Source organism: Hemiscyllium ocellatum, chromosome 13 (assembly GCF_020745735.1).
Source record: "Hemiscyllium ocellatum isolate sHemOce1 chromosome 13, sHemOce1.pat.X.cur, whole genome shotgun sequence".
NCBI classification, from domain to species: domain Eukaryota; kingdom Metazoa; phylum Chordata; class Chondrichthyes; order Orectolobiformes; family Hemiscylliidae; genus Hemiscyllium; species Hemiscyllium ocellatum.
The window spans coordinates 69,016,526-69,038,701 of NC_083413.1; the positions used below are offsets into that span (position 1 = coordinate 69,016,526).

At 41.7% G+C, this 22,176-nt stretch overlaps 1 protein-coding gene across 1 annotated transcript in view; it reads left to right on the top strand.

Annotated features, from left to right (window-relative positions):
* The window catches only part of epha4b (eph receptor A4b), a 317,518-nt gene that overhangs the window by 272,773 nt on the left and 22,569 nt on the right, over positions 1–22,176 (top strand). Inside the window, exons 9-10 of the mRNA XM_060834906.1 lie at positions 1,073–1,198; positions 2,267–2,452. Of these exons, the coding sequence (XP_060690889.1) occupies positions 1,073–1,198; positions 2,267–2,452 (312 nt within the window). The remainder of the gene's footprint in view (positions 1–1,072; positions 1,199–2,266; positions 2,453–22,176) is intronic.

Sequence of the window (22,176 nt, forward strand, 5' to 3'; positions counted from 1 at the left end):
AGTTGAACACAAATTCTATGATGCCATGATTTTAAGACATTGACGAGTATTTTATGTTTGGTCTTTCAGAGTCAACACCTGCTGGGTTGATTTGTTTAGACAATGCCCATAGTGGAATGCTCTTCAAAAAACAGGCAGGTCTCAGGCTAGAAGGATGAATGGAAAGATAGAGGGAGAGAGGAAAGTGTCTGTCCTCCCACCTTTCTATTCCTCCTCTTCTACTTGGCCTGAAAATAAAAGATAAACTCCAAGCAGGGCTAAGTTGGTTCATACATTTTTTTCTCATCAGCTGACTAGTTACCAAATATGGTTACAGCAAGTTGAATCTAGGTCCGTAGTTGAGAGTGACTAGATTATGCCTCGAAGAGTTCTCTTCCCAGTCAGGATCCATTATCCTAAGAGATTACACCTAACCCAGTTGAATACACTGGTACTTTCTGCATGTTCTGTGAATGAATTCATGGAGAGCACCCATCCACACTCCTCCTAGCTGTTTGTCTTTGATTAGTTCTTCTGGACAGTCAAATTCTAATTTAATGGCTTTGGAATTTGCCAGCTACAGTTATGCCAATGTGTGGTTATCTTCAAAGCTGCTATCTAAGTAATTGTTTTTCTAAAAAGTGCTATTGTTCAATCTTTTTAACAGTGAGCAAGTATTTTCAGCCAATAAAGAAAACAAAATCATTTTTAATCTAAAGTATGCATCATAACTCCAGTTTTCAACATAATCCAATCATTTTTTGTCTAAATAGTGAGGTTAACATTGTTCTCATGAAATATCCAAAAAGTAAAATAAATTACAACTGAGGTATAATTGCAACTGCTCCAAAATACATTATTACAGATCCTTTCTCACAATCTGCATGTTGTTTTGATGATAAAGCCTCTACATCAGTTAATAAAGCCATTTAATTTAAATGATACAGCCAGATTATGAAATGCATCTTTTGAATCTTGTAATTTTGATGAGACATGTGTACGTCTCTGTTTTATTAGCTGAATACTTTGCAAAAAGAGGTCTCATTATGAACAGCACAATGGTTTTGACCACCAGTGTTTTTGCCTTCAACAGTCAGGTTACCTGGGAGCAGAACTTATGTTCATCCACACACCTATGAAGACCCTAATCAAGCTGTTCGGGACTTTGCAAAGGAAATTGATGCATCCTGCATTAGGATTGAAAGAGTTATAGGGGCCGGTAAGTAAACTACACAACAGATAAAAGCGAGAATCTAGTGAGGAGAAAGGGCAGCTCTTTTACTTAATTGTTTAAAGGTGTTGAATACAAAGTGGCGGCTTCTATCTATCTAGGTCAGTACCAAACCCGCACCTCTTGCCTTGCTCAATGCAAAGCTTGTGCAACTCCACATTCTTACTTGGTGGCAAGTCAATACCATCATCCTGTCCTGCTCAGTGCCATAGTTTGTACCATCCTTGTCCAGTGGTGACACAAAGTGCCGAATGGCCTCCTTCTGCACCCTAACAATTCCATAATCATGAACCCATGTTTCACTAAAGCCCAGTTTCTTTAACATTTTGAGTTGTGCCATTTTGATCTTGTCCTTACTCAGCATGAACACACACGTGTGAGAGATTTGGTAGAAGTGGCTAGACAGACAATGGAAACTGCTATCTTCTCTGATCTTCCCATCCTTGCTCCAGTGATACTGAAATAAACTTAAGTGGCCCATCTGCTGCCGTGGCTGATACCAACTGACTTTACTGAAGAGATTAATTTTACAACCTAGCCTGGCTTGGATGGATTGGAATTTATTCAGCTCATTGGCACCCTTCTTTGAATGCCTGTGCCCCAATTTCTGCTGCATTGTCAAAGCTGAGGATTCTACAGACATTGTAATAACTGGGCAGAGATTGATTGAGGGAGAAGAGGCACAATGAGTAAAGTTTTAAAGACTTGATTTACCTCAAAAGATCTACTTTAAAAGGCCTACCAAAATGCAAACCTCAATTCGATCTATCTTCACGATGAGTTCATAGATTGACAACGTGTCACATGATATTCAGTTCCCATGTGGATACCATCTACATCCTTAGGGAGTGAATATTATAGAGGTTTTGCTGATTTCTGAATATATTTCATTGATGGCTATCTTAGCAATTTATTATCTATCCCTAATTGCTCAGAAAACAGTTCAGATCCACTTTGCTCCCGAAAGGGCATTGGTATTCATTGGCTTTACTGTTTGGCAAAGTACATTTTTACAAATGTGACAGAAATGTCATTCTCTTTTTCCTTTCTGGCCAGGTGAATTCGGCGAGGTTTGCAGTGGACGTCTAAAGTTACCAGGGAAGAGAGAAATCTACGTGGCCATCAAGAGCCTCAAAGCTGGCTATTCGGAGAAACAACGCAGAGACTTCCTGAGTGAAGCAAGCATCATGGGACAGTTTGACAACCCCAACATAATCCGCTTGGAAGGGGTGGTTACAAAATGTAAGTACTTCTAACTGAATCACAACTCAGAATATTAATCCCCCAGTTTCAAGGGTTGGCCGTTCAACAGTTAGCCAGAGATTGTTTTCACAAAGTTGAAGGATTGTGATACAACCAGGAAGTGAGAGTTGATTTGCTGCATGGAACAGGCTTCTTTTAATGGAGATGAATTGTGGCTGTAATCATGTCAGTGCAACCCCCTGACTTCACGTAATTTACTTGCATTTGAGTACTGCGTGCTACATAGCACTCACTTAAAGGGGGATTACCATATCTTTTGGGACTATTTGGGATATCCAGAAACCACCTGCTGTATACACTGTGCTGTCAAACCCCCCACCAGTGTTAGCAGCTGCACTTTCCAACCTCCATCTGTCGCGTGCCAGATCAGTTTTGTTCTTTTTTCTGTCACTTTCATGTCCTCTGTTACTCCAATGGGTTTCTTACCTTGCAACAGTATTCCGAGACTCTAGGAATTAAAAGATTAATCTGCAAGTTGCTCAGGAGAAAAACTGAAGAGACAATATGTTGTGTGAAGAAAGGTTTTCATAGATATATTCTTTTTGATTGCTTTGCTGTGAAAAATAAAGTAAGAGAAGGAAATTAAGTTGTTTAAATGGATAAGACAGTTAGAAGTGGACGATTTTGGGATGAAATGTTTTGGGCATGAATATCATACTTGGAAACCCTACCAATTTGTGGCCATAGCTCCACATTGTGATGTGAGCCTTAATCAGGACAGGTTAGATTCTGGTATCTCAGACAAGAGGACAGCCTTTGTACATGATTATAAATGCTGAAGGTCAGTGAGGGACATTCAGTTTTGAGGATGAGCATCTCAGCAAAGTCCTTACCTAAACTCCACACGTACACACTCCCAGCAAGGCACCCAAGTTAGCAAACATAACCAACTGTCCTTAACTTAGCTTGGTAGCTCTAAGGTCAGTGGTAATATGTCTGTTCAAGTTACATTCTGCTAACATGGTACATACCAGGAATCTTGTGTTACATTAGACTAAAATTAGATGTTAGTATTGCATTTTAGACATGGGCTTTCAATTTTTTTAGACTAAACTATTTTCTTAAAATCTTCATAAATCCCCCTGGAATGAACCCACACCAAGTAGTTTGTTGTGATCCAGAAAGCAACTCAGCACCATTCAGAAGAGCAACGTGCAATGGGGAATTAATGTTGGCCCAGCTAACGACACCAACATCTGATGTGTGAATTAAAGCGAATTGAGTAACTTTGGATCTCAGATTGAGAAGGCTGAATTTTGAGCCCTTGCTGGAGTTGGGAATAAAGTTGAGTCAGCAGGAAAAATATTGCCAGAGGTCACTGTACTGCTTCATTGGTCATTGGCTCTTACGTGCCCCTGGACCACTTTTCTGCAAAAAGACGGGGGATGATTGGTCAACCTTGCTCTACAAGTCACAGAGAGCTGATTCAACCACAGTTAATAGCTACTGAATGCTAATTTAAAAGATGCCGAGTGGGATTTTTCCAAAGTAGACAGGCAGTAGGCTGGAAGAACACAGGAAGCCAGACAGCATCAGGAAGTGAAGTCGACGTTTCGGGTGTAACCCTTCTTCAGGACTGGGGGTGGTTGTAGGGGAAGCCGCAGATAAAGGGGTGGTGGGGGCAGGTGGTAAAGCGAGGATAGGTGAAGACAGGCAGAGGGTATGACTTGGTTGGTCAATGGGAGGAATGAATCCAGTAGGTGGCGGGGAGGAGTGGAAGAGAGGGGAAGGGGCTGGTAAGGGAGTCTGTTTGAAATTGGAGAACTCAGTGTTGAGTGCTCCAGCCTGTAGGCTGCCCAGGCAGAAGATGAGGTGTTGTTCCTCCAATTTGTGGTTTGGTTCATCATGGCAATGGAGGAGCCAAGGATAGCCATGTCAGAAAGGGAGTGGGAAGGTGTATTAAAATAGGTGGTAACTGGGGAGATCTGGGGGCCCCTGTGGATCTGAGCGCAATGCTCGGTGAACCGTTCCCAAAGTTCATGTTTGGTCTCCCCGATGTAGAGAAGACCATAACGGGAGCACCTGATGCAGTAAACTAGGTTGGAAGAGAGGCAGGTGAACCTCTGTCTCACCTGGATGGATTGTTTCGGGCCCTGGATGGAGGTGATGGGGTGCTGCATTGGCAGGTTTTGCATCTTTTCTGTTTGAGGGGAAGGTCCTTCAGGGTTCAAGGGGTATGGTGGAGAGAGTGACGCAAACCAAGCACCATGGAAGACAATGGTCCTTGTGGAAAGCAGAGAGGGATGGGGAGGGGAAGATGTTCTTGGTAGTGGATCTAGTTGGAGTTGGCAGAAGAGCTTAAGAATGATGCAGAACTATGCAGGTACACCAGCCTCTCCCCGCCTCACGTCCATCAAGGGCCCCAAACAGTCTTTCCAGGTGAGACAGATGTTCACCTGCCTCTCCTCCAACCTAGTTTACTGCATCAGATGCTCCTGATATGGTTTTCGCTACATCAGGGAAACCAAACATAAACTTAGGGAACGGTTCACGGTGCAACACAGCCGGGGCTACAGGGGCTGACTGGACCTCCAAGTCACCAACCATTTTAATTCCCCTTCCCACTCCCTTTCTGACATAACCATCTTTGGCCTCCTCCATTGCAACAACAAATCAAACCACAAATTGGAGGCCCTTCCCATCCCCCTGACTCCCTTCCCAGCCGCTCCCTCTCCCTTCCACCCTTCCTAGTCACTTCCCAGATTCATTCCCCCAATGACCAACCAGGTCATACCCTCTGCCTGTCTTCACCTATCCACCTCACCACCCTTAACCCCTTTATCTGCAGCTCCCTCTACACCCACCTCCAGTCCTGAAGAAGAGTTACACCCGAAACGTCGACTTCTCCACCTCCTAGTGCTGTCTTGCTTGCTGTGTTCTTCCAGCCTCCTGCCCGTCTATTTTGGATTACAGCACCTCCAGTTTTTGCCTCTAAAAGAGTGGGATTTTTCAGACAATCTCCAACATCCTGGAGGTGACATCATGACAGCAGACCGTGGTAAATGCTGTTACAATCACGGGGGAAAGGAAAGTGCATGAGGCAAGTTAGGGGTCTGCTCGGCTTCACAAGAGGATTAAACACACAACTGTCTCTCTGGAGAGACTGGTCATGAGATGGATGACAGACTCTGACTATTGACATATTTAGCATTAACCGTTCACACTTCACCAGGTACTGCAGCAATCATAGGCTTCGCTCTTAATGAGCATCCCATCTACATTGCATCAGTAGGTCATTCCCATTTAACCTTTGAAGAGGTCAAAGAAAAGGGCTCATTCTCTCTCACTGAGCTGCCACTACATCTTGCTACTGCTTTCAAGATGAATGGCTTCTAATTGGTCCTGCATTCAGAACAGGGCTCCCATTACTAATTGTACAGCAAACCGGCCCATTGGACATTAATGAGCTGTTCTGGGGAGAAAAAATCCTTGATTTGTTTTATTGCAGTCAAGTGTATATAAATACAGTGAAAAGCTTTGTTCTTTGAGCAGTTGGCTCAGTGATTAGCACTGATGCCTCACAGCACCAGGGACCTGGGTTCGATTCCAGCCTTGGACGACTGTCTGTGTGGAGTTTGCACTTTCTCCCAGTGTCTGCAAGGGCTTCCTCTGGGTGCTCCGGTTTCCTCCGACAGTCCAAAGATGTGCAGGTCAGGTGAATTGGCCATGCTAAATTGTTCATAGTGTCACAGGAATGTGTAGGTTAGTGCTTTAGTCAGGAGTAATCTTCTGGCTCGATGTGGACTTATTGGGCAAATGGCCTGTTTCCACACTGCAGGGACTCTAATTCTGTAGTACAGGCAGATCATAACAAACAAGGGCATAAAGATGTAGAATTTAGGTTTAAAAGTGCAGTTATAAAGAACTGTGAGAATAAGATCTGCTGTACGGAGCTTGCAAAGAGACACCCAGTGTTGGCTTTGAAGTCACCATTTGAACCTGAGGCAGTGTCCAGTAGCACCGAGGGAAATTCCTACCCAGAGAATCTAACCTTTCAACCATTTGAAATCAGTTGCTGGCCATTTGTGACTCCACTGATAACCCAGCCCCTGGATACTCAGTCAACTCTACATCAAAGTACCCCTCACACCAACTGTGCCACCAAGCTGCAGATGTCGAATATCCTCCCTAAATTTGGTTATCAGTGTCCAGACACATGACAAACCTTCTCGTTCTCAAGGAGGATATGAAAATCTAACTCTTCAGACTTCCCAATGCCACATCTAGCCGCAATGCGGCCACTTTGGTTATTGTCCCACTATCGATGCCTCGTGATGGTTTTATCCCATCGTATTCACACCCTGTAAACTTGTACACTCTGCCACAAGACAAGCATAAATGCACAAAATAAGGCATCAAAAATTATTGTACAACTTTATCTGAATGCATAGTGCAGATAGTTACAAATTCCAAACTGCCCAAAAATATTTTTTCAAGTGTCCCTTCAATTAGATTCCTCAGACAACCTCCCACTATCTCGGAAAAACAAAATCCTCTAGTGACACCAAACAATTAGTCAGAATGAATTAATATTGCACTTCAATCTCTTATTTTTTCAGCTTGTTTAGTTTGTCTGTTGCTGAATATTTATTTTTTGTGTGCTGATTAATGAACTGTAAACAGATTACGGGGCCGATCTCCGAGACCTTTTGGCATGTGGATCCAAACAATCGTCATTCAGGCTCGGCTGTGAATCTGTGATTCTGATTAATATTAACAATTCAAACAAACATAGCTAATTAAATGGATTGAACTTTGTCACGATATCATGAATATTCAATTGAGGAAGCGCATTTAAAAGGATGAAAAGACATACATCATATGAAAATATTATAAACGTGCCACAGAAAGGTTACTGTGATCAAGCAATAAAGTTAGACAGTCTTTTGCACAATTAGGATATCTGACGCATTCAAAGTGACAGAGCAGGGTTATCAGCAATTAATAAAATCATAAAATCACTTGATTCAAAGTCCAGGCCCTCTGTCCCGTGCAAAGTTTGAAGAGGGAAAAGAAGCTAAAAGCACTTTGAAAAGGAGTTCTCATTGGTTTCCAGGACATTGACATGCATCAAAGCAACAAGGAGAGATTAATTGATCTGTCATGACCCCTTCTCCCATGAAGAACAACCTATCCCTCGATGGACTGAAGCTCTGAAGACAAGCCTCTACAAATTCTCTTTCCAAAATACTAAACCAACCAAGGCTCCAAAATATCAATACCAGCCCGCCTGACTACCTTAAGAAACAAAGAACCCTGGAATTATATAGCACACATAACTGAAAGAGGCAGGTTAATGGCTTTGATCAATTCCAACAGAAACACTAACCTTCTTTTCTTTGGGATATCAATGTTTTTAAGCATTTCCTGGTTTTTACCTTTCAGATTTCTCATGCTTTTTTTAAATAAAGTTCCACAATTTAACACTGATTGGTTGATTGCTCCAGATTTCATGGGTATATAGTCCAGGAGTAGTTGGAATTAGGTAGATGAGTTTGGCAAGGGTCAGTGAGTGTTATGGGTGTGAATGTGAAACAGAAAGCCCAGATTTGATCAACTTGGCACCGAACAGCAATAGCAACATCCTCCATTTCCATGTTGCCATTATGTTGGACAATAAGCAGTCTACCAGAGTGAACTATTTCCAGATAGGTTTAGGACCGACTGACTTAGTAACTTGGCCAACTTTGCTCGGAGGGAGTGTGACCACTGTACTGCAACACTGCCCTCTCCTCAGCTCTCCAATTTCTGCTAATGTCTCCACCATTTCAACCAGGAACCATTGTGATCTATTTGCCCTTTAACACACTTCACTTTCTTTAGAACCGCGACATCCCAGAATCAGTTAAAAAAAAAACTCATCCAGCCATAAGCACACAAACATACATTGTAATTCACAACTAGTTCTTCTGAGCATATTTCCCTGTAGCAAGAATGGATTGCTTGTTTTCTTTTTGCCCAGGGAGCACTGTTTTCGTCAATCTTCTGTTGGAAGATTGCCCCAAAGGTAGATTTTCATGTAACACAGGGCAGGAAGCCCACAGTAGAAAGAAACTCATTTTCAAACCCAGTGATTTAAGGCAGGTTCTTTGACAGTTCATCAACAATGTTGGTTTTAGATCTTGGAAAATGGTGAAGAAATCAAATTCCTGCTCGAGCTGACACCTTCCCTCCTTGCTCCAAAACTCCACAACGTTGTATCCATTATGGTGAAGAACGTGGGTAGCATTGCTAGACACTTTCCTTCAGAGAAGCTTCAACAAACCTCTGAAGCTCATAGATAACTCAAACATCATCCATTTTTGAAAATTCATTCAGAAAAACAATTTTTATTCCATATGAACTGGAAATTATTATTTTTTTCTTTATACCACACAACAAAAACCAAATAAGACCACAGGTATGATTACTGTTAAGTTACCTTGTTCATGTTCTGCACCTGATAAATTGACTGGACATCTGAGAAGGTAATTTCGACTTTGTTAAGGTAAACAGAATAACCAACATTCTGACTTTTTTTTTGCAATGTAAAAGGCAGGTTAATCTTTTACAATGTGACTGGAGCTCTGGGATTTGACGGAGGGATACCTTTTGGACAGTATCAGAGACAATACTTGTCTAGAGTTCTATGATATGGAGGTCAAACCCCTTTGAAAATTAAAACCTAGAAAAGCTCACCTCAATTTGCAAAATGCTAAAAGTGAGAGTGTGTGTGAAAGAGACCTCCTAATTTCCGGTATTTAAAGAAAAACAACCATTTATTTTCCTAACTCTGATCATGAACACTAAATAAAAACTATTAAAAATCCAAGCCCCCTTCTTAAATAATTACTTATTAACCCCAACTGTATAAAAATGCTGCTCCAATAACACTACTATTAAATATTACAGTTACTTAATCTCAAGTCTAAACAGTCTGTTATGCCGTCTTCCTTTCAGTTTTCTGACTCTGTTACTTCCTTCTGTCCTTCCGACTCTGCTGTCTTCTCCCTGAGTAGTCTTCTTATGTTTTACTGCTTTTACAGGAAAAGGTACTTTTTGATAGCTTCTCCTGAAATTTCTTCGAGAGCAAGAAGTATTTTTCTCCAGATGGCCCTTGCACTCTAGCTCTACAGCAGTTGCTCTGACCAATTTTCAAAATGCCCTGCATTGTTATACCCCCAACATCATTCTCTCTAATTAGTCTGATGCTGTCAATACAATTAATTCAAACTCAATTGGGTTTATTGTCCTGGGCATAATTTAAATTAATTGATTACATTTGAATTGTCAAAATAGCAACCAAAATTCAGGTATCCATTTATCTATTTTCGAACAGCCAGTCTCTTAGCTGTTCTGTTCTGGCAGTTGTAGCTGTACTTTTAAAATTTACTTCATAATTCATAAAACACTTTCTATCTAAAAGTGAACATTCACTCTTTCGACTTCATAACAAAAGGCTGATCTGAATCATGTTGACTCAAGAGATGCAAATGGCCATGGGAGAGGAAAATGGAAAATTAATTTCTGTATAAAGTACCTTACTTATTGAGTATTGTAAGCTTCAGAGAGAGACCAAAAACCAGAATGTGTTTTCTTTGACAAGATTTTTGCTTCAGCAGATAAGGAGGAGGCATACTTGAGCATTCCCACAACAAGTGTGTACGTCAGTGGGACAGCATCTCTTCCCACTTCTGCCAGGCCTTTTCCCCAAAAACATCAAGGTGACTGGTGTGCAATCACCAGCTAGCCAAATAAACAGGGCAAATGACTTGATACAGGCTACCGTCTATAGGTCCCACTGAGATATTGGCAACTTAATCTCCTGTCTAGATGTAACCTCATGACAGCCAAGTGAAAGGTCAATGCTACACACAGGCCTTGATGTTTTTCCTGCATGGTTGGTGCTTCTTACCATTGAAAGTTTAAGAAATTGGAGATAGAGCATCTAAAGTTGGAGATGCCTCCTTTCTCTCTGTTACTTTTCTGAATTGTATGCTGTTGCCCTTTCTGAGCTGATTCGTCTACTGGCAACCCTGCTATAGCTCGGTGTCCCCCAGTCAGCCATACCAGGGAGAATCACTGCCAAGTGATTGTGGCCAAACAGTGCAGGACTGTGACCATATTTTGGCTGATTAACCACAATTGTATTGAACAGCAGAGCAGGCCGAAATGGGCTGAATGGCCTACTCCAGTTTTGTACATTTCTATGACTCCGCCATTAGGGCCCTGGCCTGCCACAACCTGCCCATGATTTTCAAGAGGCCTTGCAAAATATTTTTTCATTTACACAGAATTCAATGATAACTACCCAGAGGAGCTAATCTATTGCTCAGATTTCATGCTGAGCAATCGTGTACAGACATGAGGAGGTGAAAAGGCAGATATTTGGATCCCAGGATTGCCACCCCATGAAAAGACAATGTGCACATCAGCTGTGAGCAATATCCGTGATCAGCCATCATGTTTATGCTTGTTTGGATTTAGGGATTTGACACTGAGGCAGTCATGTCAGTGAACATGAGCAGTTTCTATTCGGTGCAATAACCCTCAGTTGCAGTTCAACATCCAGGTGGCAAGTGGATGACCAAACCCCTTACATAGATAAAAGCATGAAGAATAACTACCTGGGCAAGATAGAATAATCTAGCCTGTGCAACTGCAGCCAGAAGGAGGAGAAAGATATATATTTTAATAAATCGATCCTTCATGTGTGGTGGGTAAGACTTATTTTGAATGCTAAGTGTTCATTGTAGGGTAATTGCTTTTGACTTGCTGTTTCTAACAAAACTACAGACATTTTGGTTTTAGAGCACATTTACTAATAGAGAGAAATTCGCCTGCAGTCCACCCCCTTGGACATCAACAGTGCTTCTGTTGCTAATGATTTCAGGATGTTTGTGCTTGGTAGCCCCATGAAGCTTCAGAGCATGAAATCATTCACAGTAGGTATGAACATTTCGATTCTACACTGCTAAAGGCCATAATGTGATATTCCAGTGACATATTTCAGGCTCTTGCCCGATACTCAATATTGTGAAAAACATTTCATACTCAGTATTATCAATTCACAAAGTTGTCTAAAAAGTGAACTTTATTGTACTTTATTCTCAGTTGCAATCGCAGTTTTCAATGTCGTCTGTTTGCAAGAAGCTATAGCTACAGCATCTCTTAAATCTTGTCAATTGGATAAAAACTAAAGCGGCAGGAAATAATCAACAAGGCAGGCAGCTCCCAACAGGAGAGAAACAGAGTTAACTTTTCAAGTCAATGTCCTGTTACCAGACAAAGAGATACCACTTTTTTGAGAACAAAACTTGCTGGATGTATTGACTCATGCTGGCATATAGTTGATCAGGCACCGAGAACCATGTCAAAGTATTTATTGCAGATGTGTGAACCCAAGGCATCAACAGGCCATTTGACTCTAGGTTATCAAATCCAAATCTCATCCTGCCCTTGCACAAAATGCACTTTCTTTTCAGGAGTGATGATGATCAGTGACAGCATTCCTTGCATTTTTTTTCCACTCTTTACCCAGAGGTCATTGAGGCCATCTGCAAAGATGAACTCTTTGCCAAATATATGCCCCCTTTTGAAAGAAGCACTGCAAACTGAGTGATGGGGAAATGAGGGGGTGGAATTGGTCAACACCAGTTGACTGAGGCCGGTTGACAATGAAGCAACAGCCTGGCAGGGATCCCGCGGTGTAGTAGTAGTGTCCTTACCTCTGAGCCAACCTCTCAGACTTGGGTTCATGTCCCACCTACTCTAATGCTGTGCAATGACCTTTCTGGACAGGCTGATTAGAAAATAGTTAGATTCTGTTCCATTACTTTCTGTAGTTGATCCGCTGAAACAGCAGGCTGTTTTAGGCAATATCCAATTTTCTGTTCAAAGAGACAATCAGATAGTGTAACAGCTGATGGTATTTCAGTGTCACCTCTCATTGCACTGTTGGCAGTGGTGAATTTTACCCAATCTGCTGAGAAAAAAACGTGACCAATAATGTTATACCAACAGATGTAGATTGACTTCTGATTGTATGTAGTGACCTAGATTGATATAATATCTAAGAGGCTCAGTTCCTTTTATTTAATATTAGAAATTTCAAATTAGGTCCATGTAGTTTACCAAGGAATAATTTGAAAATTTAATGCCCAATGCCAAGTATGTCAAAAGTAATTTCGGCCTTCAGTGAATAATTGAAGATGGTGTAATAGGCAGGCACATGTGACACTTCATATTAACTACAATAATAAAACCAGCAATCTAGCCTGTATAATGGCAATCCAGCCCGTATAAAATTCACTTGGAAAGCTCTTCATGCAAGTTTGCTTGCCATTCTACACAAGTTCCAAATACGGTCTTGCCCATTGGTTAAGATTTATGTGGGAATATACAAACAGACTGCTACTTTCACCGAGATCAGAGTTCAGTAAATTTACATACACCTCTATGTGAATTTCCAGTTGACTGTTACTACACCCAGTAGTTAAGCTGATGATTGGAACTAATGGATTCATTTATTGACTGGGTAGATAAAAAGGAGGGAATAATCCAAATGTCTTGAGGCAAGTGATGTATCTCTACCTCTGGGTCAAAAGGATCAAGTCTCATCTCTGAATACATTGTTAATAGAGACATGTCATAAGAAACTTGAAGTTCAATTTAAAACAAGTGGGACCAGATGGATCTGGTGTGTGCAAGCAGCTGTAAGAATGAGTAGATAATATTCACAAAGGAAAGTGTCTTGGTTGCTGTCTCACTCACTGGTTTAAATGCAATTTGGCATTTACTCTCTCAATAAGAATTAATATTAGTCTATTATTTTCTTTCAAATAAAGGGCTGTGTCACCTAAATATATTGATTGATCAAGACCATTCTAGCCAGATTTAGGATGTAGGCAATAGCTGAGGGCATTGTCTGTTGGAGGTTTGCCTATAACTTGTAAAGTTTCCAGATTCCACTGCCATTTCTGATGTTTTATTTTCTTGCAAAGAGAAGCTGATTATGGTGAACTAAAAGCAGAACGTGACTTATCAAATTGTGCTTTGTCAGAGAGACACTGCTCTTTCAAAGCCCTTCAAATAATTCAAATGTAAAACAATGCCAAAGCACATTACATCATTGTACAAAGAATACAGCACAGTGAAAGACCGTTCAGTGCATCGTTCCTGTGCCAAAAAGCCATCCAATTAGACCCATTAGTCCAACTCATCCACGTGGACCAGACATCTTAAATTAATCTAGCCCCATTTGCCAGCACTTGGCCCATATCCCTCCAAGCCCTTCCTATTCATATACCCACCCAGATGCCTTTTTAATGTTGCAATTGTACCAGCCTCCACCACTTCCTCTGGCAGCTCATTCCATACACGCACCATCCTCTGCATGAAAAGGTTGCACCTTAAGTCTCTTTTATATCTTTCCCGTCTCACCTTAAACCAATGCCCTCGAGTTTTACCTTCCCTTACCCTGAGAAAAAAAGACCTTGGCTATTCACTATATCCATGCCCTTCATGATTTTATAAACCTCTGTAAAGATAACCCCTCAGCCTCCGACTGTTCAGGGAAAATAACACCAACTTCTTCAACCTCTCCCTGTGAAGCCAACCCTGGCAACATCCTTGTAAGTCTTTTCTGCATCCTTTCAAATTTAACAACATCTTCCCCAAAGTAGGAGACCAGAATTGAACTCAGTATTCTAAAAGTGCCCTGACCAAAGTCCTGTACAGTGGCAACATGACATCCCAACTCCTGTACTCAATGCACTGACCAATGAAGGAAAGCATACCAAACACCGCCTTCATTACTCTGTCTATTTGTGACTCCACTTTCAAAGAACTGTGACCCTGCATCCCAGGTCTCTTTATTTGCCAACACGCCAGTCCTGCCCCGATTTCCTTTATCAAAATGGAACAACCTCCCATGTATCCAAATTAAACTCCATCTGTCACGCATCAGCCAGTAGGCCAATCTGATCAAGATCCTGTTATACTGAGATAACCTTCAAATTACCCAAGAGCACCAGTATAAGAATAAAAAGTTTTAAAGGGGTACTCAATTTAAACCAAGTCTGTGCCAGCACCTAGTATCGTGACCGCACCAGGCTGAGTCTCCAGACCACGCTTGGCATCAAAAGACAAGGCTTCACCTCCCCCCGCACCAACCGCCGGTCCAGGACTCTCCTCCTCCCTGTTCCAGCCTCCTGTCCAGGACTCTCCTCCTGTGCCGGCCTCCCACATCAGGCTGGTCTCTGACTTGCCATGACGGCCGCCAGTGCGGGAGTCACCTCTTCCATTCTCTCAGGGTAAGTTGAAGTAGTTGAAAGTTTGAGAGAAAAAAAAACTGCAGAAAAGAGAAAACAGGAAAGAAAGAAAAAGGAAAAGGAAGGAAAAGAAAGGGCAGAGTAGAGGAACTCAGGCTGGAGCCTCCTCATCTCCGCCAACTGGAGCACCTTTTCCATTGGGCAAGCAATTGTGATTTGTTGTAGCATGATGCTCACTTAAAATGAGCTCCAGGATTTTGATCCAATGACAGTGAAGGGGTCACAGTATAGTTCCAAGGGAGGATTATGTGAATAATTGGCGTGGAGTTGACCTTGCTGTTGGTGGTGCTTCTATGCATCTGCAGCCCTTGTCCTTCCAGATGGTAGGAGGTCCTAGGTTTTGAAGGTGCTGCTGAAGGAGTCTTTGAGAGTTCTTGCAGTGCATCTTGTGGATGGTGCATATGGCTGCCAATGGTGGTGGAGCGAGTCAGTGATTAAGATGATGGATGGGTATTCAAAAAAGGCATTGCTGATTTTGGATGGTGTTCAGTTCTGAATTACACCCATCCAGGCAACTGAAAGTATTCCTTCAGGACCCACACATTCCAGCTTTATAGATGGGGGCAGATCTTGAGGAGGCGAGTAGTGAATGACTTGCCAAAGAATTTTCAACCTCCTGTCTGCCTTCGCACCCACGGTATTACAAAGCATACTGCACTGCCATCCAGCCAACTGAGCTAACGCAGACTTCTTGTTTGGTCAACCCCTTTTCAACCCTGTAACAGCTGAGTAAGGAACCTTCACTTTCTTATGGCATCATTTTGGGTCAAAATGTGGAAGTGCCATTTAATGGAGGTAAGTTAAAGGGCAGTTTCTGATTATGGTCCTCTGGCTCAGGAATATTAAAGAATTTGGTTTGCTTTGTATCAAATAAAAACGAGGAGTTTCCTGTCATGTTTAGTCATCCATTTTGTATTTCAACTTTGAGGCGCTTTTTTGAAGGCCAAACATATATTGCTCTGAACTAGACAATTCCTCAACAGTGACCTAAAATCTGAAGTTTATATTCAAAGTTAGACAGATTTCCTGCTACACAAAAGGACATTGCAGCAAGGGACCACAATCACTATACAGGATTCACATTGACATTACACAACATGCACACCACTTGTATGAGAGACCTATGTAATCTCTAAAAGGAGTTGTTCTATTCGTATTACGTATATACTTCACCACAATCTTAACTGAATATTTTCCCTGCCATGAATGCTATTTATTCAGTATCCAGTTTTGCCAATTTCACACCATTTTCTATACCAGAGGTGATACGGAGGTGAAAAAAAAGGCTTTCATTTATATGGCGCCTTTTACAACTGGAGGATACCTTAAACAAAGCTTCACTTGACTGCATCATCTTTTGGTTTTAAGTGTAGCCACAATGGTAATGAAGAAAACACAGCAACTAATTTGCACATAGCCAGCTCCCACAACAAACATACAAACAGCAATGTTCTAGCGACGTTGCTTGATAAAGATTGGTAAATACTCAATCAAGTACAAATAAAAACATGGGCAAATTTTAAGAGAAAATGAAAGACTTGCATTGACATAACACCTTTTGTTGACAACAATAAGTCCTAAAATGCTTTTGACCTGATCAAATACTGTTCTTCTGTTTTGAAGTGCAGTCATTGCTGTAATGGTGGAGATACGGCAGACAATTTTCAGCACAGCAATTTCACCCCACAAAAACTGAAGTGCCAACAATCCAACCATCCGTTTCTATTATGTTAATGATAGGATGAGTATTGGCCTGGATACCCAGGATATCTGATTGCCCTTCTTCAGAATAGTGCTATTGGAACCTTTACACAACCACCTGGGAGCACAGAAAGGGCACAGTCTTCGGTGCAGTAGTCCCTCAAGGGTGCACTAGATGGTCAGCCATGACTTTTGTGCTCAAATCCCAGAGCGGGATTTTGACAGAGGAGACCGCTACCAACTGAGCTTGACATTTGGGAGGTACTTTCCAGATCGGGCATTGCTGGTGGGGAGCTGCAACCAGGGCCAAGTCTGCCAGAAAACCTCAAGCATGGACCACCAGCTTCTCATTCATTCAAATCTAAGACTGGTGCATCGTGGGCAATGCACCGGTGCAGCCAATGGCTCAACCTCCCTGCAAGAAGCAGAAGCTCAGAAAATCACCCACGCAGTATCCTAAATCAGAGCATATACAAATGCTTTACAAAGCTGTTCACATAAGTACATGGAGAAAAGCATGCAGTCATATGAAATTATCAAGCCTGGTTTCTCCTTTTTTCATATCCAGCTATGGAGTCTTAGGGATGTACAGCATGGAAACAGACCCTTCAGTCCAACTTGTCAATGCCGACCAGATATCCTACACTAATCTAGTCCCATTTTCCAGTACTTGACCCATATCCCTATAAACCCTTCCCATTCATATGCCCATCCAGATGTGTTTTAAATGCTGTAATTGTACCAGCCTCCACCAATTCTCTTGCAGCTCGTTCCATACATGCACTGCCACCGTATGAAAATATTGCCCCGTAGATCTCTTGCAAACCTGTCCCCTGTCACCCTAAACCTATGCCCTCTAGTTTTGGACTCTCCCACCCCAGGGAAAAAGATCTTGTCTATTCACCCTATCCGTGCTCCCCATGATTTTATAAACCTCAAACTAGGTCACCCCTCAGCCTCCGATGCTCCAGGGATCACAGCCCCAGTCTATTCAGCCTCTCCCTATAGCTTGAACACTCCAACCATGGCAACATCCTTATAAATCTTTTCTGAACCCCTTCAAGTTTCCCAACATCCATCCTATAGAAAGGAGATCAGAACTGCACACAATATCCCAAAAGTGGCCTAACCAATGTCATACAACATGACCTCCCAACTCCTATACTCAAATACTCAATTGTCTGACCGATAAAGAAAAGCATATCAAACACCTTCTTCACTATCCTGTCTACATGTGACTCTACTTTCAAGGAGCTATGAACCTGCACTCCAACGTCGCTCTGTTCAGCAACACTCCCGAGGACCATACCATTAAATGTTCAAGTCCTGCCCTGATTTGCCTTTCCAAAATGCAGCACCTCACATTTATTTAAATTAAACTCCATCTGCTACTCCTCAGCCCATTGGCCCATTCGATCAAGGTCCTGCTGTACTCTGAGATAACATTCTTATGAGTCCTCCAATTTTGGTGTGATCTACAAACTTACTAACTATACCTCCTATATTCACATCCAAATCATTTATATAAAAGACAAAAAGCAGTGGACCCAGCACCAGTCCTTGTGGCACACCATTGGTCACAGGCCTCTAGTCTGAAAGGCAACCCTCCACCACCACCCTCTGTCTTCTACCTTCAAGCCAGCTCTGTATCCAAACAGGTAGTTCACCTTCTATTTCATGTGATTTAATCTTGCTCACCAGTCTATTGTGAGGAACCTTGTCGAACAGCTTACTGAAGTCCATATAGATCACATCCACTGCTCTGCCCTCATCAATCCTCTTTGTCACTTCTTCAAAAAGCTCAATCAAGTCAGTGAAATATATTTCCCACACACAAAGTCACATTGACTGTCCCTAACCAGTCCTTGCCTTTCCAAATGCATGTGATTCCTGTGCCTCAGGATTCCCTCCAAAAGCTTGCCCAACACTAATGTCAGGCTCAGCAGTCTATAGTTCCCTGGCTTTTCATTACCACCTTTCTTAAACAGTGGCACCACGTTAGCCAAACTCCAGTCTTCTGGCACCTTTCCTGTGGCTATCGATGATACAAATATCTCAGCAAGGGGCCCAACAATCACTTCCCTAGTTTCCCATAGAGTTCTAGGGTGTACCCGATCAGGTCCCGGAGATGTATTCACCTCTATGAATGTAAGACAGTGTCTGCCTACATTGTACCACCAAAGTGTGCACGATTTTCCTGATCACCCTAAATAGAACAGGCCCGTGACAACACACTTTCAGGATGGAGACAGACAATCAATTGTATTTTCTGTTTTGTTGGCAATATCACTGCCACCAGTGGTGATGTGCCCTCATGGAACCGATCACCTATCCAAGATGTAATTTGAATCCATGCAGAAAGAGGCAAAGAATAACTAACAGTACAGAGTTAGCATAATTTAATCAGTGGATTAAGTCACTTTGAAACACTTTATCCATATCGTAAAGTTGTATTAGCAATACAGTGCAGGGCAATCTACTGTATCAGCAGCTTTTGAATGAATCGCTTCCTCTGTAGAAATATGAATCCAGCTCAGAAGTGCTGGCTCTGCTGTTTGGTGGTGCATATAATCTTGACTGATGAGAAATTCAATTGAATTTCAGCAAGCCAAGAGTGCAGGCATTGTCAAGCTGGGAGTTATTCCCATCACACCGGCTGCTGGCACTAACTGATTTGCCAGCAGTTTCCCTTGGAGTGAACTTGCGATGACTGCCTGACCTTACACCATCTTGGAGATGCCAGATCAATCTCACAGCTCCACACTTAGAGCACCACTCATACTGAGGGCAGCGGGCAGGCCTCAAGCATGCATAAATTCGATCGACTGTTTCATCAATCACCCTGATAACTATGTCACAGAATCTAACCTCAAGCATCGAACCTTTCAATCATTTCCTCCTTTGCAAGTGAGCTGGGTAAGAAGCTAATGGATATTTAATTTATAGGGCGAAGCAGCAGATTTGGTTCTTCTTTTAAAATGAAGAAATCATTTAAAACTGATGATTCACTTCGTGTGATGCATACCTTCTATTATGTACAATGTGAGCCTAAACTTCAAATTCCTGCAGACTGGCTCTAAACTTATTGACTGTCCATGTTTCTGGTATCAACCTAGTGATATTGGCCAAGATTCAGGAAATGAGAGTGATCTATCTTGGCTGACAGATTCTTGATTTATCAGAGACATAGTTAGACAACTATTTATTGTAAATTTAGCTGTAACTTTGTGCTTAGATTCCTGCACCTGCTTCTCTAGAGATGTATGAGTAAAGATCCTAGAGGAGATAAGGTATTGATTAATTTCTCCTACAAAAGTATTTTATATTATATATCAACTCGGGTTGTATTCTCAATGGTGAGCAAACGACAAAATTATTTTCTGCTGCACCCAACAGACCACAAAGGAATTAGGGTTTCGGGTGAAAACTGTTCCAAGGATGCAGCATGCCCAAGGGGTTAAAATTAACCATTTGTTCTAGTTGTACAATTCCAGCTCTTGATTAAATCTCGATCTTATAATTAAGATTGAACAGAACAGCAACACAGGAGGAGGCCATTCAGCTCCATGTGCCTGTGCCAACTCTTTGGAAGAACTATCCAGTTAGTCAAACTCTCTCTGTAGCCTGACAGTTTTGTCCTTTCCTGATATTTTATCCAATTGCACTGGAAGTCTATTTTTGAGCCTCCTTCCATCAGCACTCCAGGTAGCACATTCCAGATTGGAATAACTTGCTGTGTAAAAGAATACTCCTGGTTGTTTAGCCAAATACCTGAAATCAGTGTTCTCTGGTTATTGATCAAAGGGAACAAATTAGAGATACCATGCACACAGTTCAACCTCACAGTGTGATGATAAGGAACATTCAGATCATCTTCAAACAAAGGTTTAGCTCGGTGCTCACGTAGATGCCACCATCATTTATGCTCATCGTGTCACTATTTATTTGGTATTTATTGTTAAGCAAAGCCAGCAGGACATTAAGATTTAAAATGCAATTTCTGGCAGGGCATTAGGCGAAGCACTCTATCAATGTTTACTATTTTTCATTTTAATGATGACGGCAAAACTGATTTATTTATTTTGCTGAAGCATTAGATAATTGGTTATATTATTTATTACTCTAGATTCAGATTCTGTTTTCACCGTTCGAACAATAATAATCTTAAGGTAATGGTCCTCGCTATAACTCTGCCTGATATAATGCACATTACCTCACTAATAGCAAAAGCAGCAAAGCACCTGATATACCGCGGCCTTACAACTGCTGTTTGGTGTTCACTTTTTTTTCTCTTTGTCCAAGATAAGCACTAGTTTAACAAAATTCTGATTCTGACATGTAAGAATTCTCATACAAAGACATTATTACTAATAAATGGAACTGAAGCCCCTACTCCCAAATGCATTTTCCCCCATCATACCTTTTATTATAACATGACCTTACTCAAGTTGCTCACTATTTATGAAAACAATGATTGGAGTAATTCAACATAATGTGCTTCCCTCAAGTATTTTCTCATGCTGTAACTTCAGAGTAACACTGCTTGTGTAGCCCAAATGTGATATACCTCAGATGTCATTACTGCTTTAACCCTGATACTGGTTTCCCATATTTTGTGACTTACTGAGCAGGAAGTACGTGTAGACCTACTGGTGAGAAGTAGAAGAAAGGGCTTCAGCTAGAGGGAAGAACTGCTACCTACTCTTACCTTTCCTCACAGGCTAACCAGGGACCTGGAAGTAGTTGCTGACTTCCACTCGTGATTAGATGGCAGCACCCAACACTTGGGTATGCAAGACAAGGGAAGGAAGAAGAGACTGAGTAAGTTAGGTCTGGACATCCAGAGTTTAGAAGAATTAGAAGTCATCACATTGTTACGTGCGAGATAATGAAGGGCTTGTCAGGGTAGGCACTGAGAGGTTGTTTCCTCGGGCTGAGGAATTCAGAATATGTGGTAACAATCACAGAATAAGGGGCCAATAATTTAAGACAGCGATAAGGCATGATCGCTTCACTCAAAAAGTTTGTGAAGCAGCTTTCAATACCCCATCAAGTGTAGTTGAGATTAGGATGATCAGATCTTTGATCTCTCAAGGAATAAAAGACAGAAAGTGGAGCTGAACAGAAGATCAACCATGATCTTATTGAATGGCAGAACAAGCCGAAGGGAGTGCATTATCCAATCCTGCTCTTAAGTTCTTACTTGATAAGCAATAAAAGAAATACTTAGGTAGCAGCAACAGAATAAAGTCAAATCTAATGCTTTAAGAAAGAGTGGCAATTTTGAAAAAAGGTGCAGCCTTCCAGCAGAGAGCCTAGTTTTCTGGCAAAAAAGGGTCTTTCAATTTGTCCTCCATTAATTTCCGTCAATGGCAAAACAGTGGGAGGAAGTCAGAAAATTTGTGGTGTGCTTCTGGCAAATATAGCTCCCCCGCTGGTGGCCTCTCACCCGTGGCATCAGCCTCGAGGAATTTTTAGAAATTCAGTTAAGGAGTTGGCTCGATTATTAATTTTAGTACAGGATCCTCTGACCTTGAGTTGGCTTCATGAGCAATGCCTCTTTCTGATGTACTGTTAGTAAGAAAGCACTGGGCTATTTAATAACCCTATAAATATTTACAGCCCTTCGAAAACCTTGATGTATTTATTTTATGTTCTTTTCACACTTCTCTTGAATGTGAAATGAGTGAA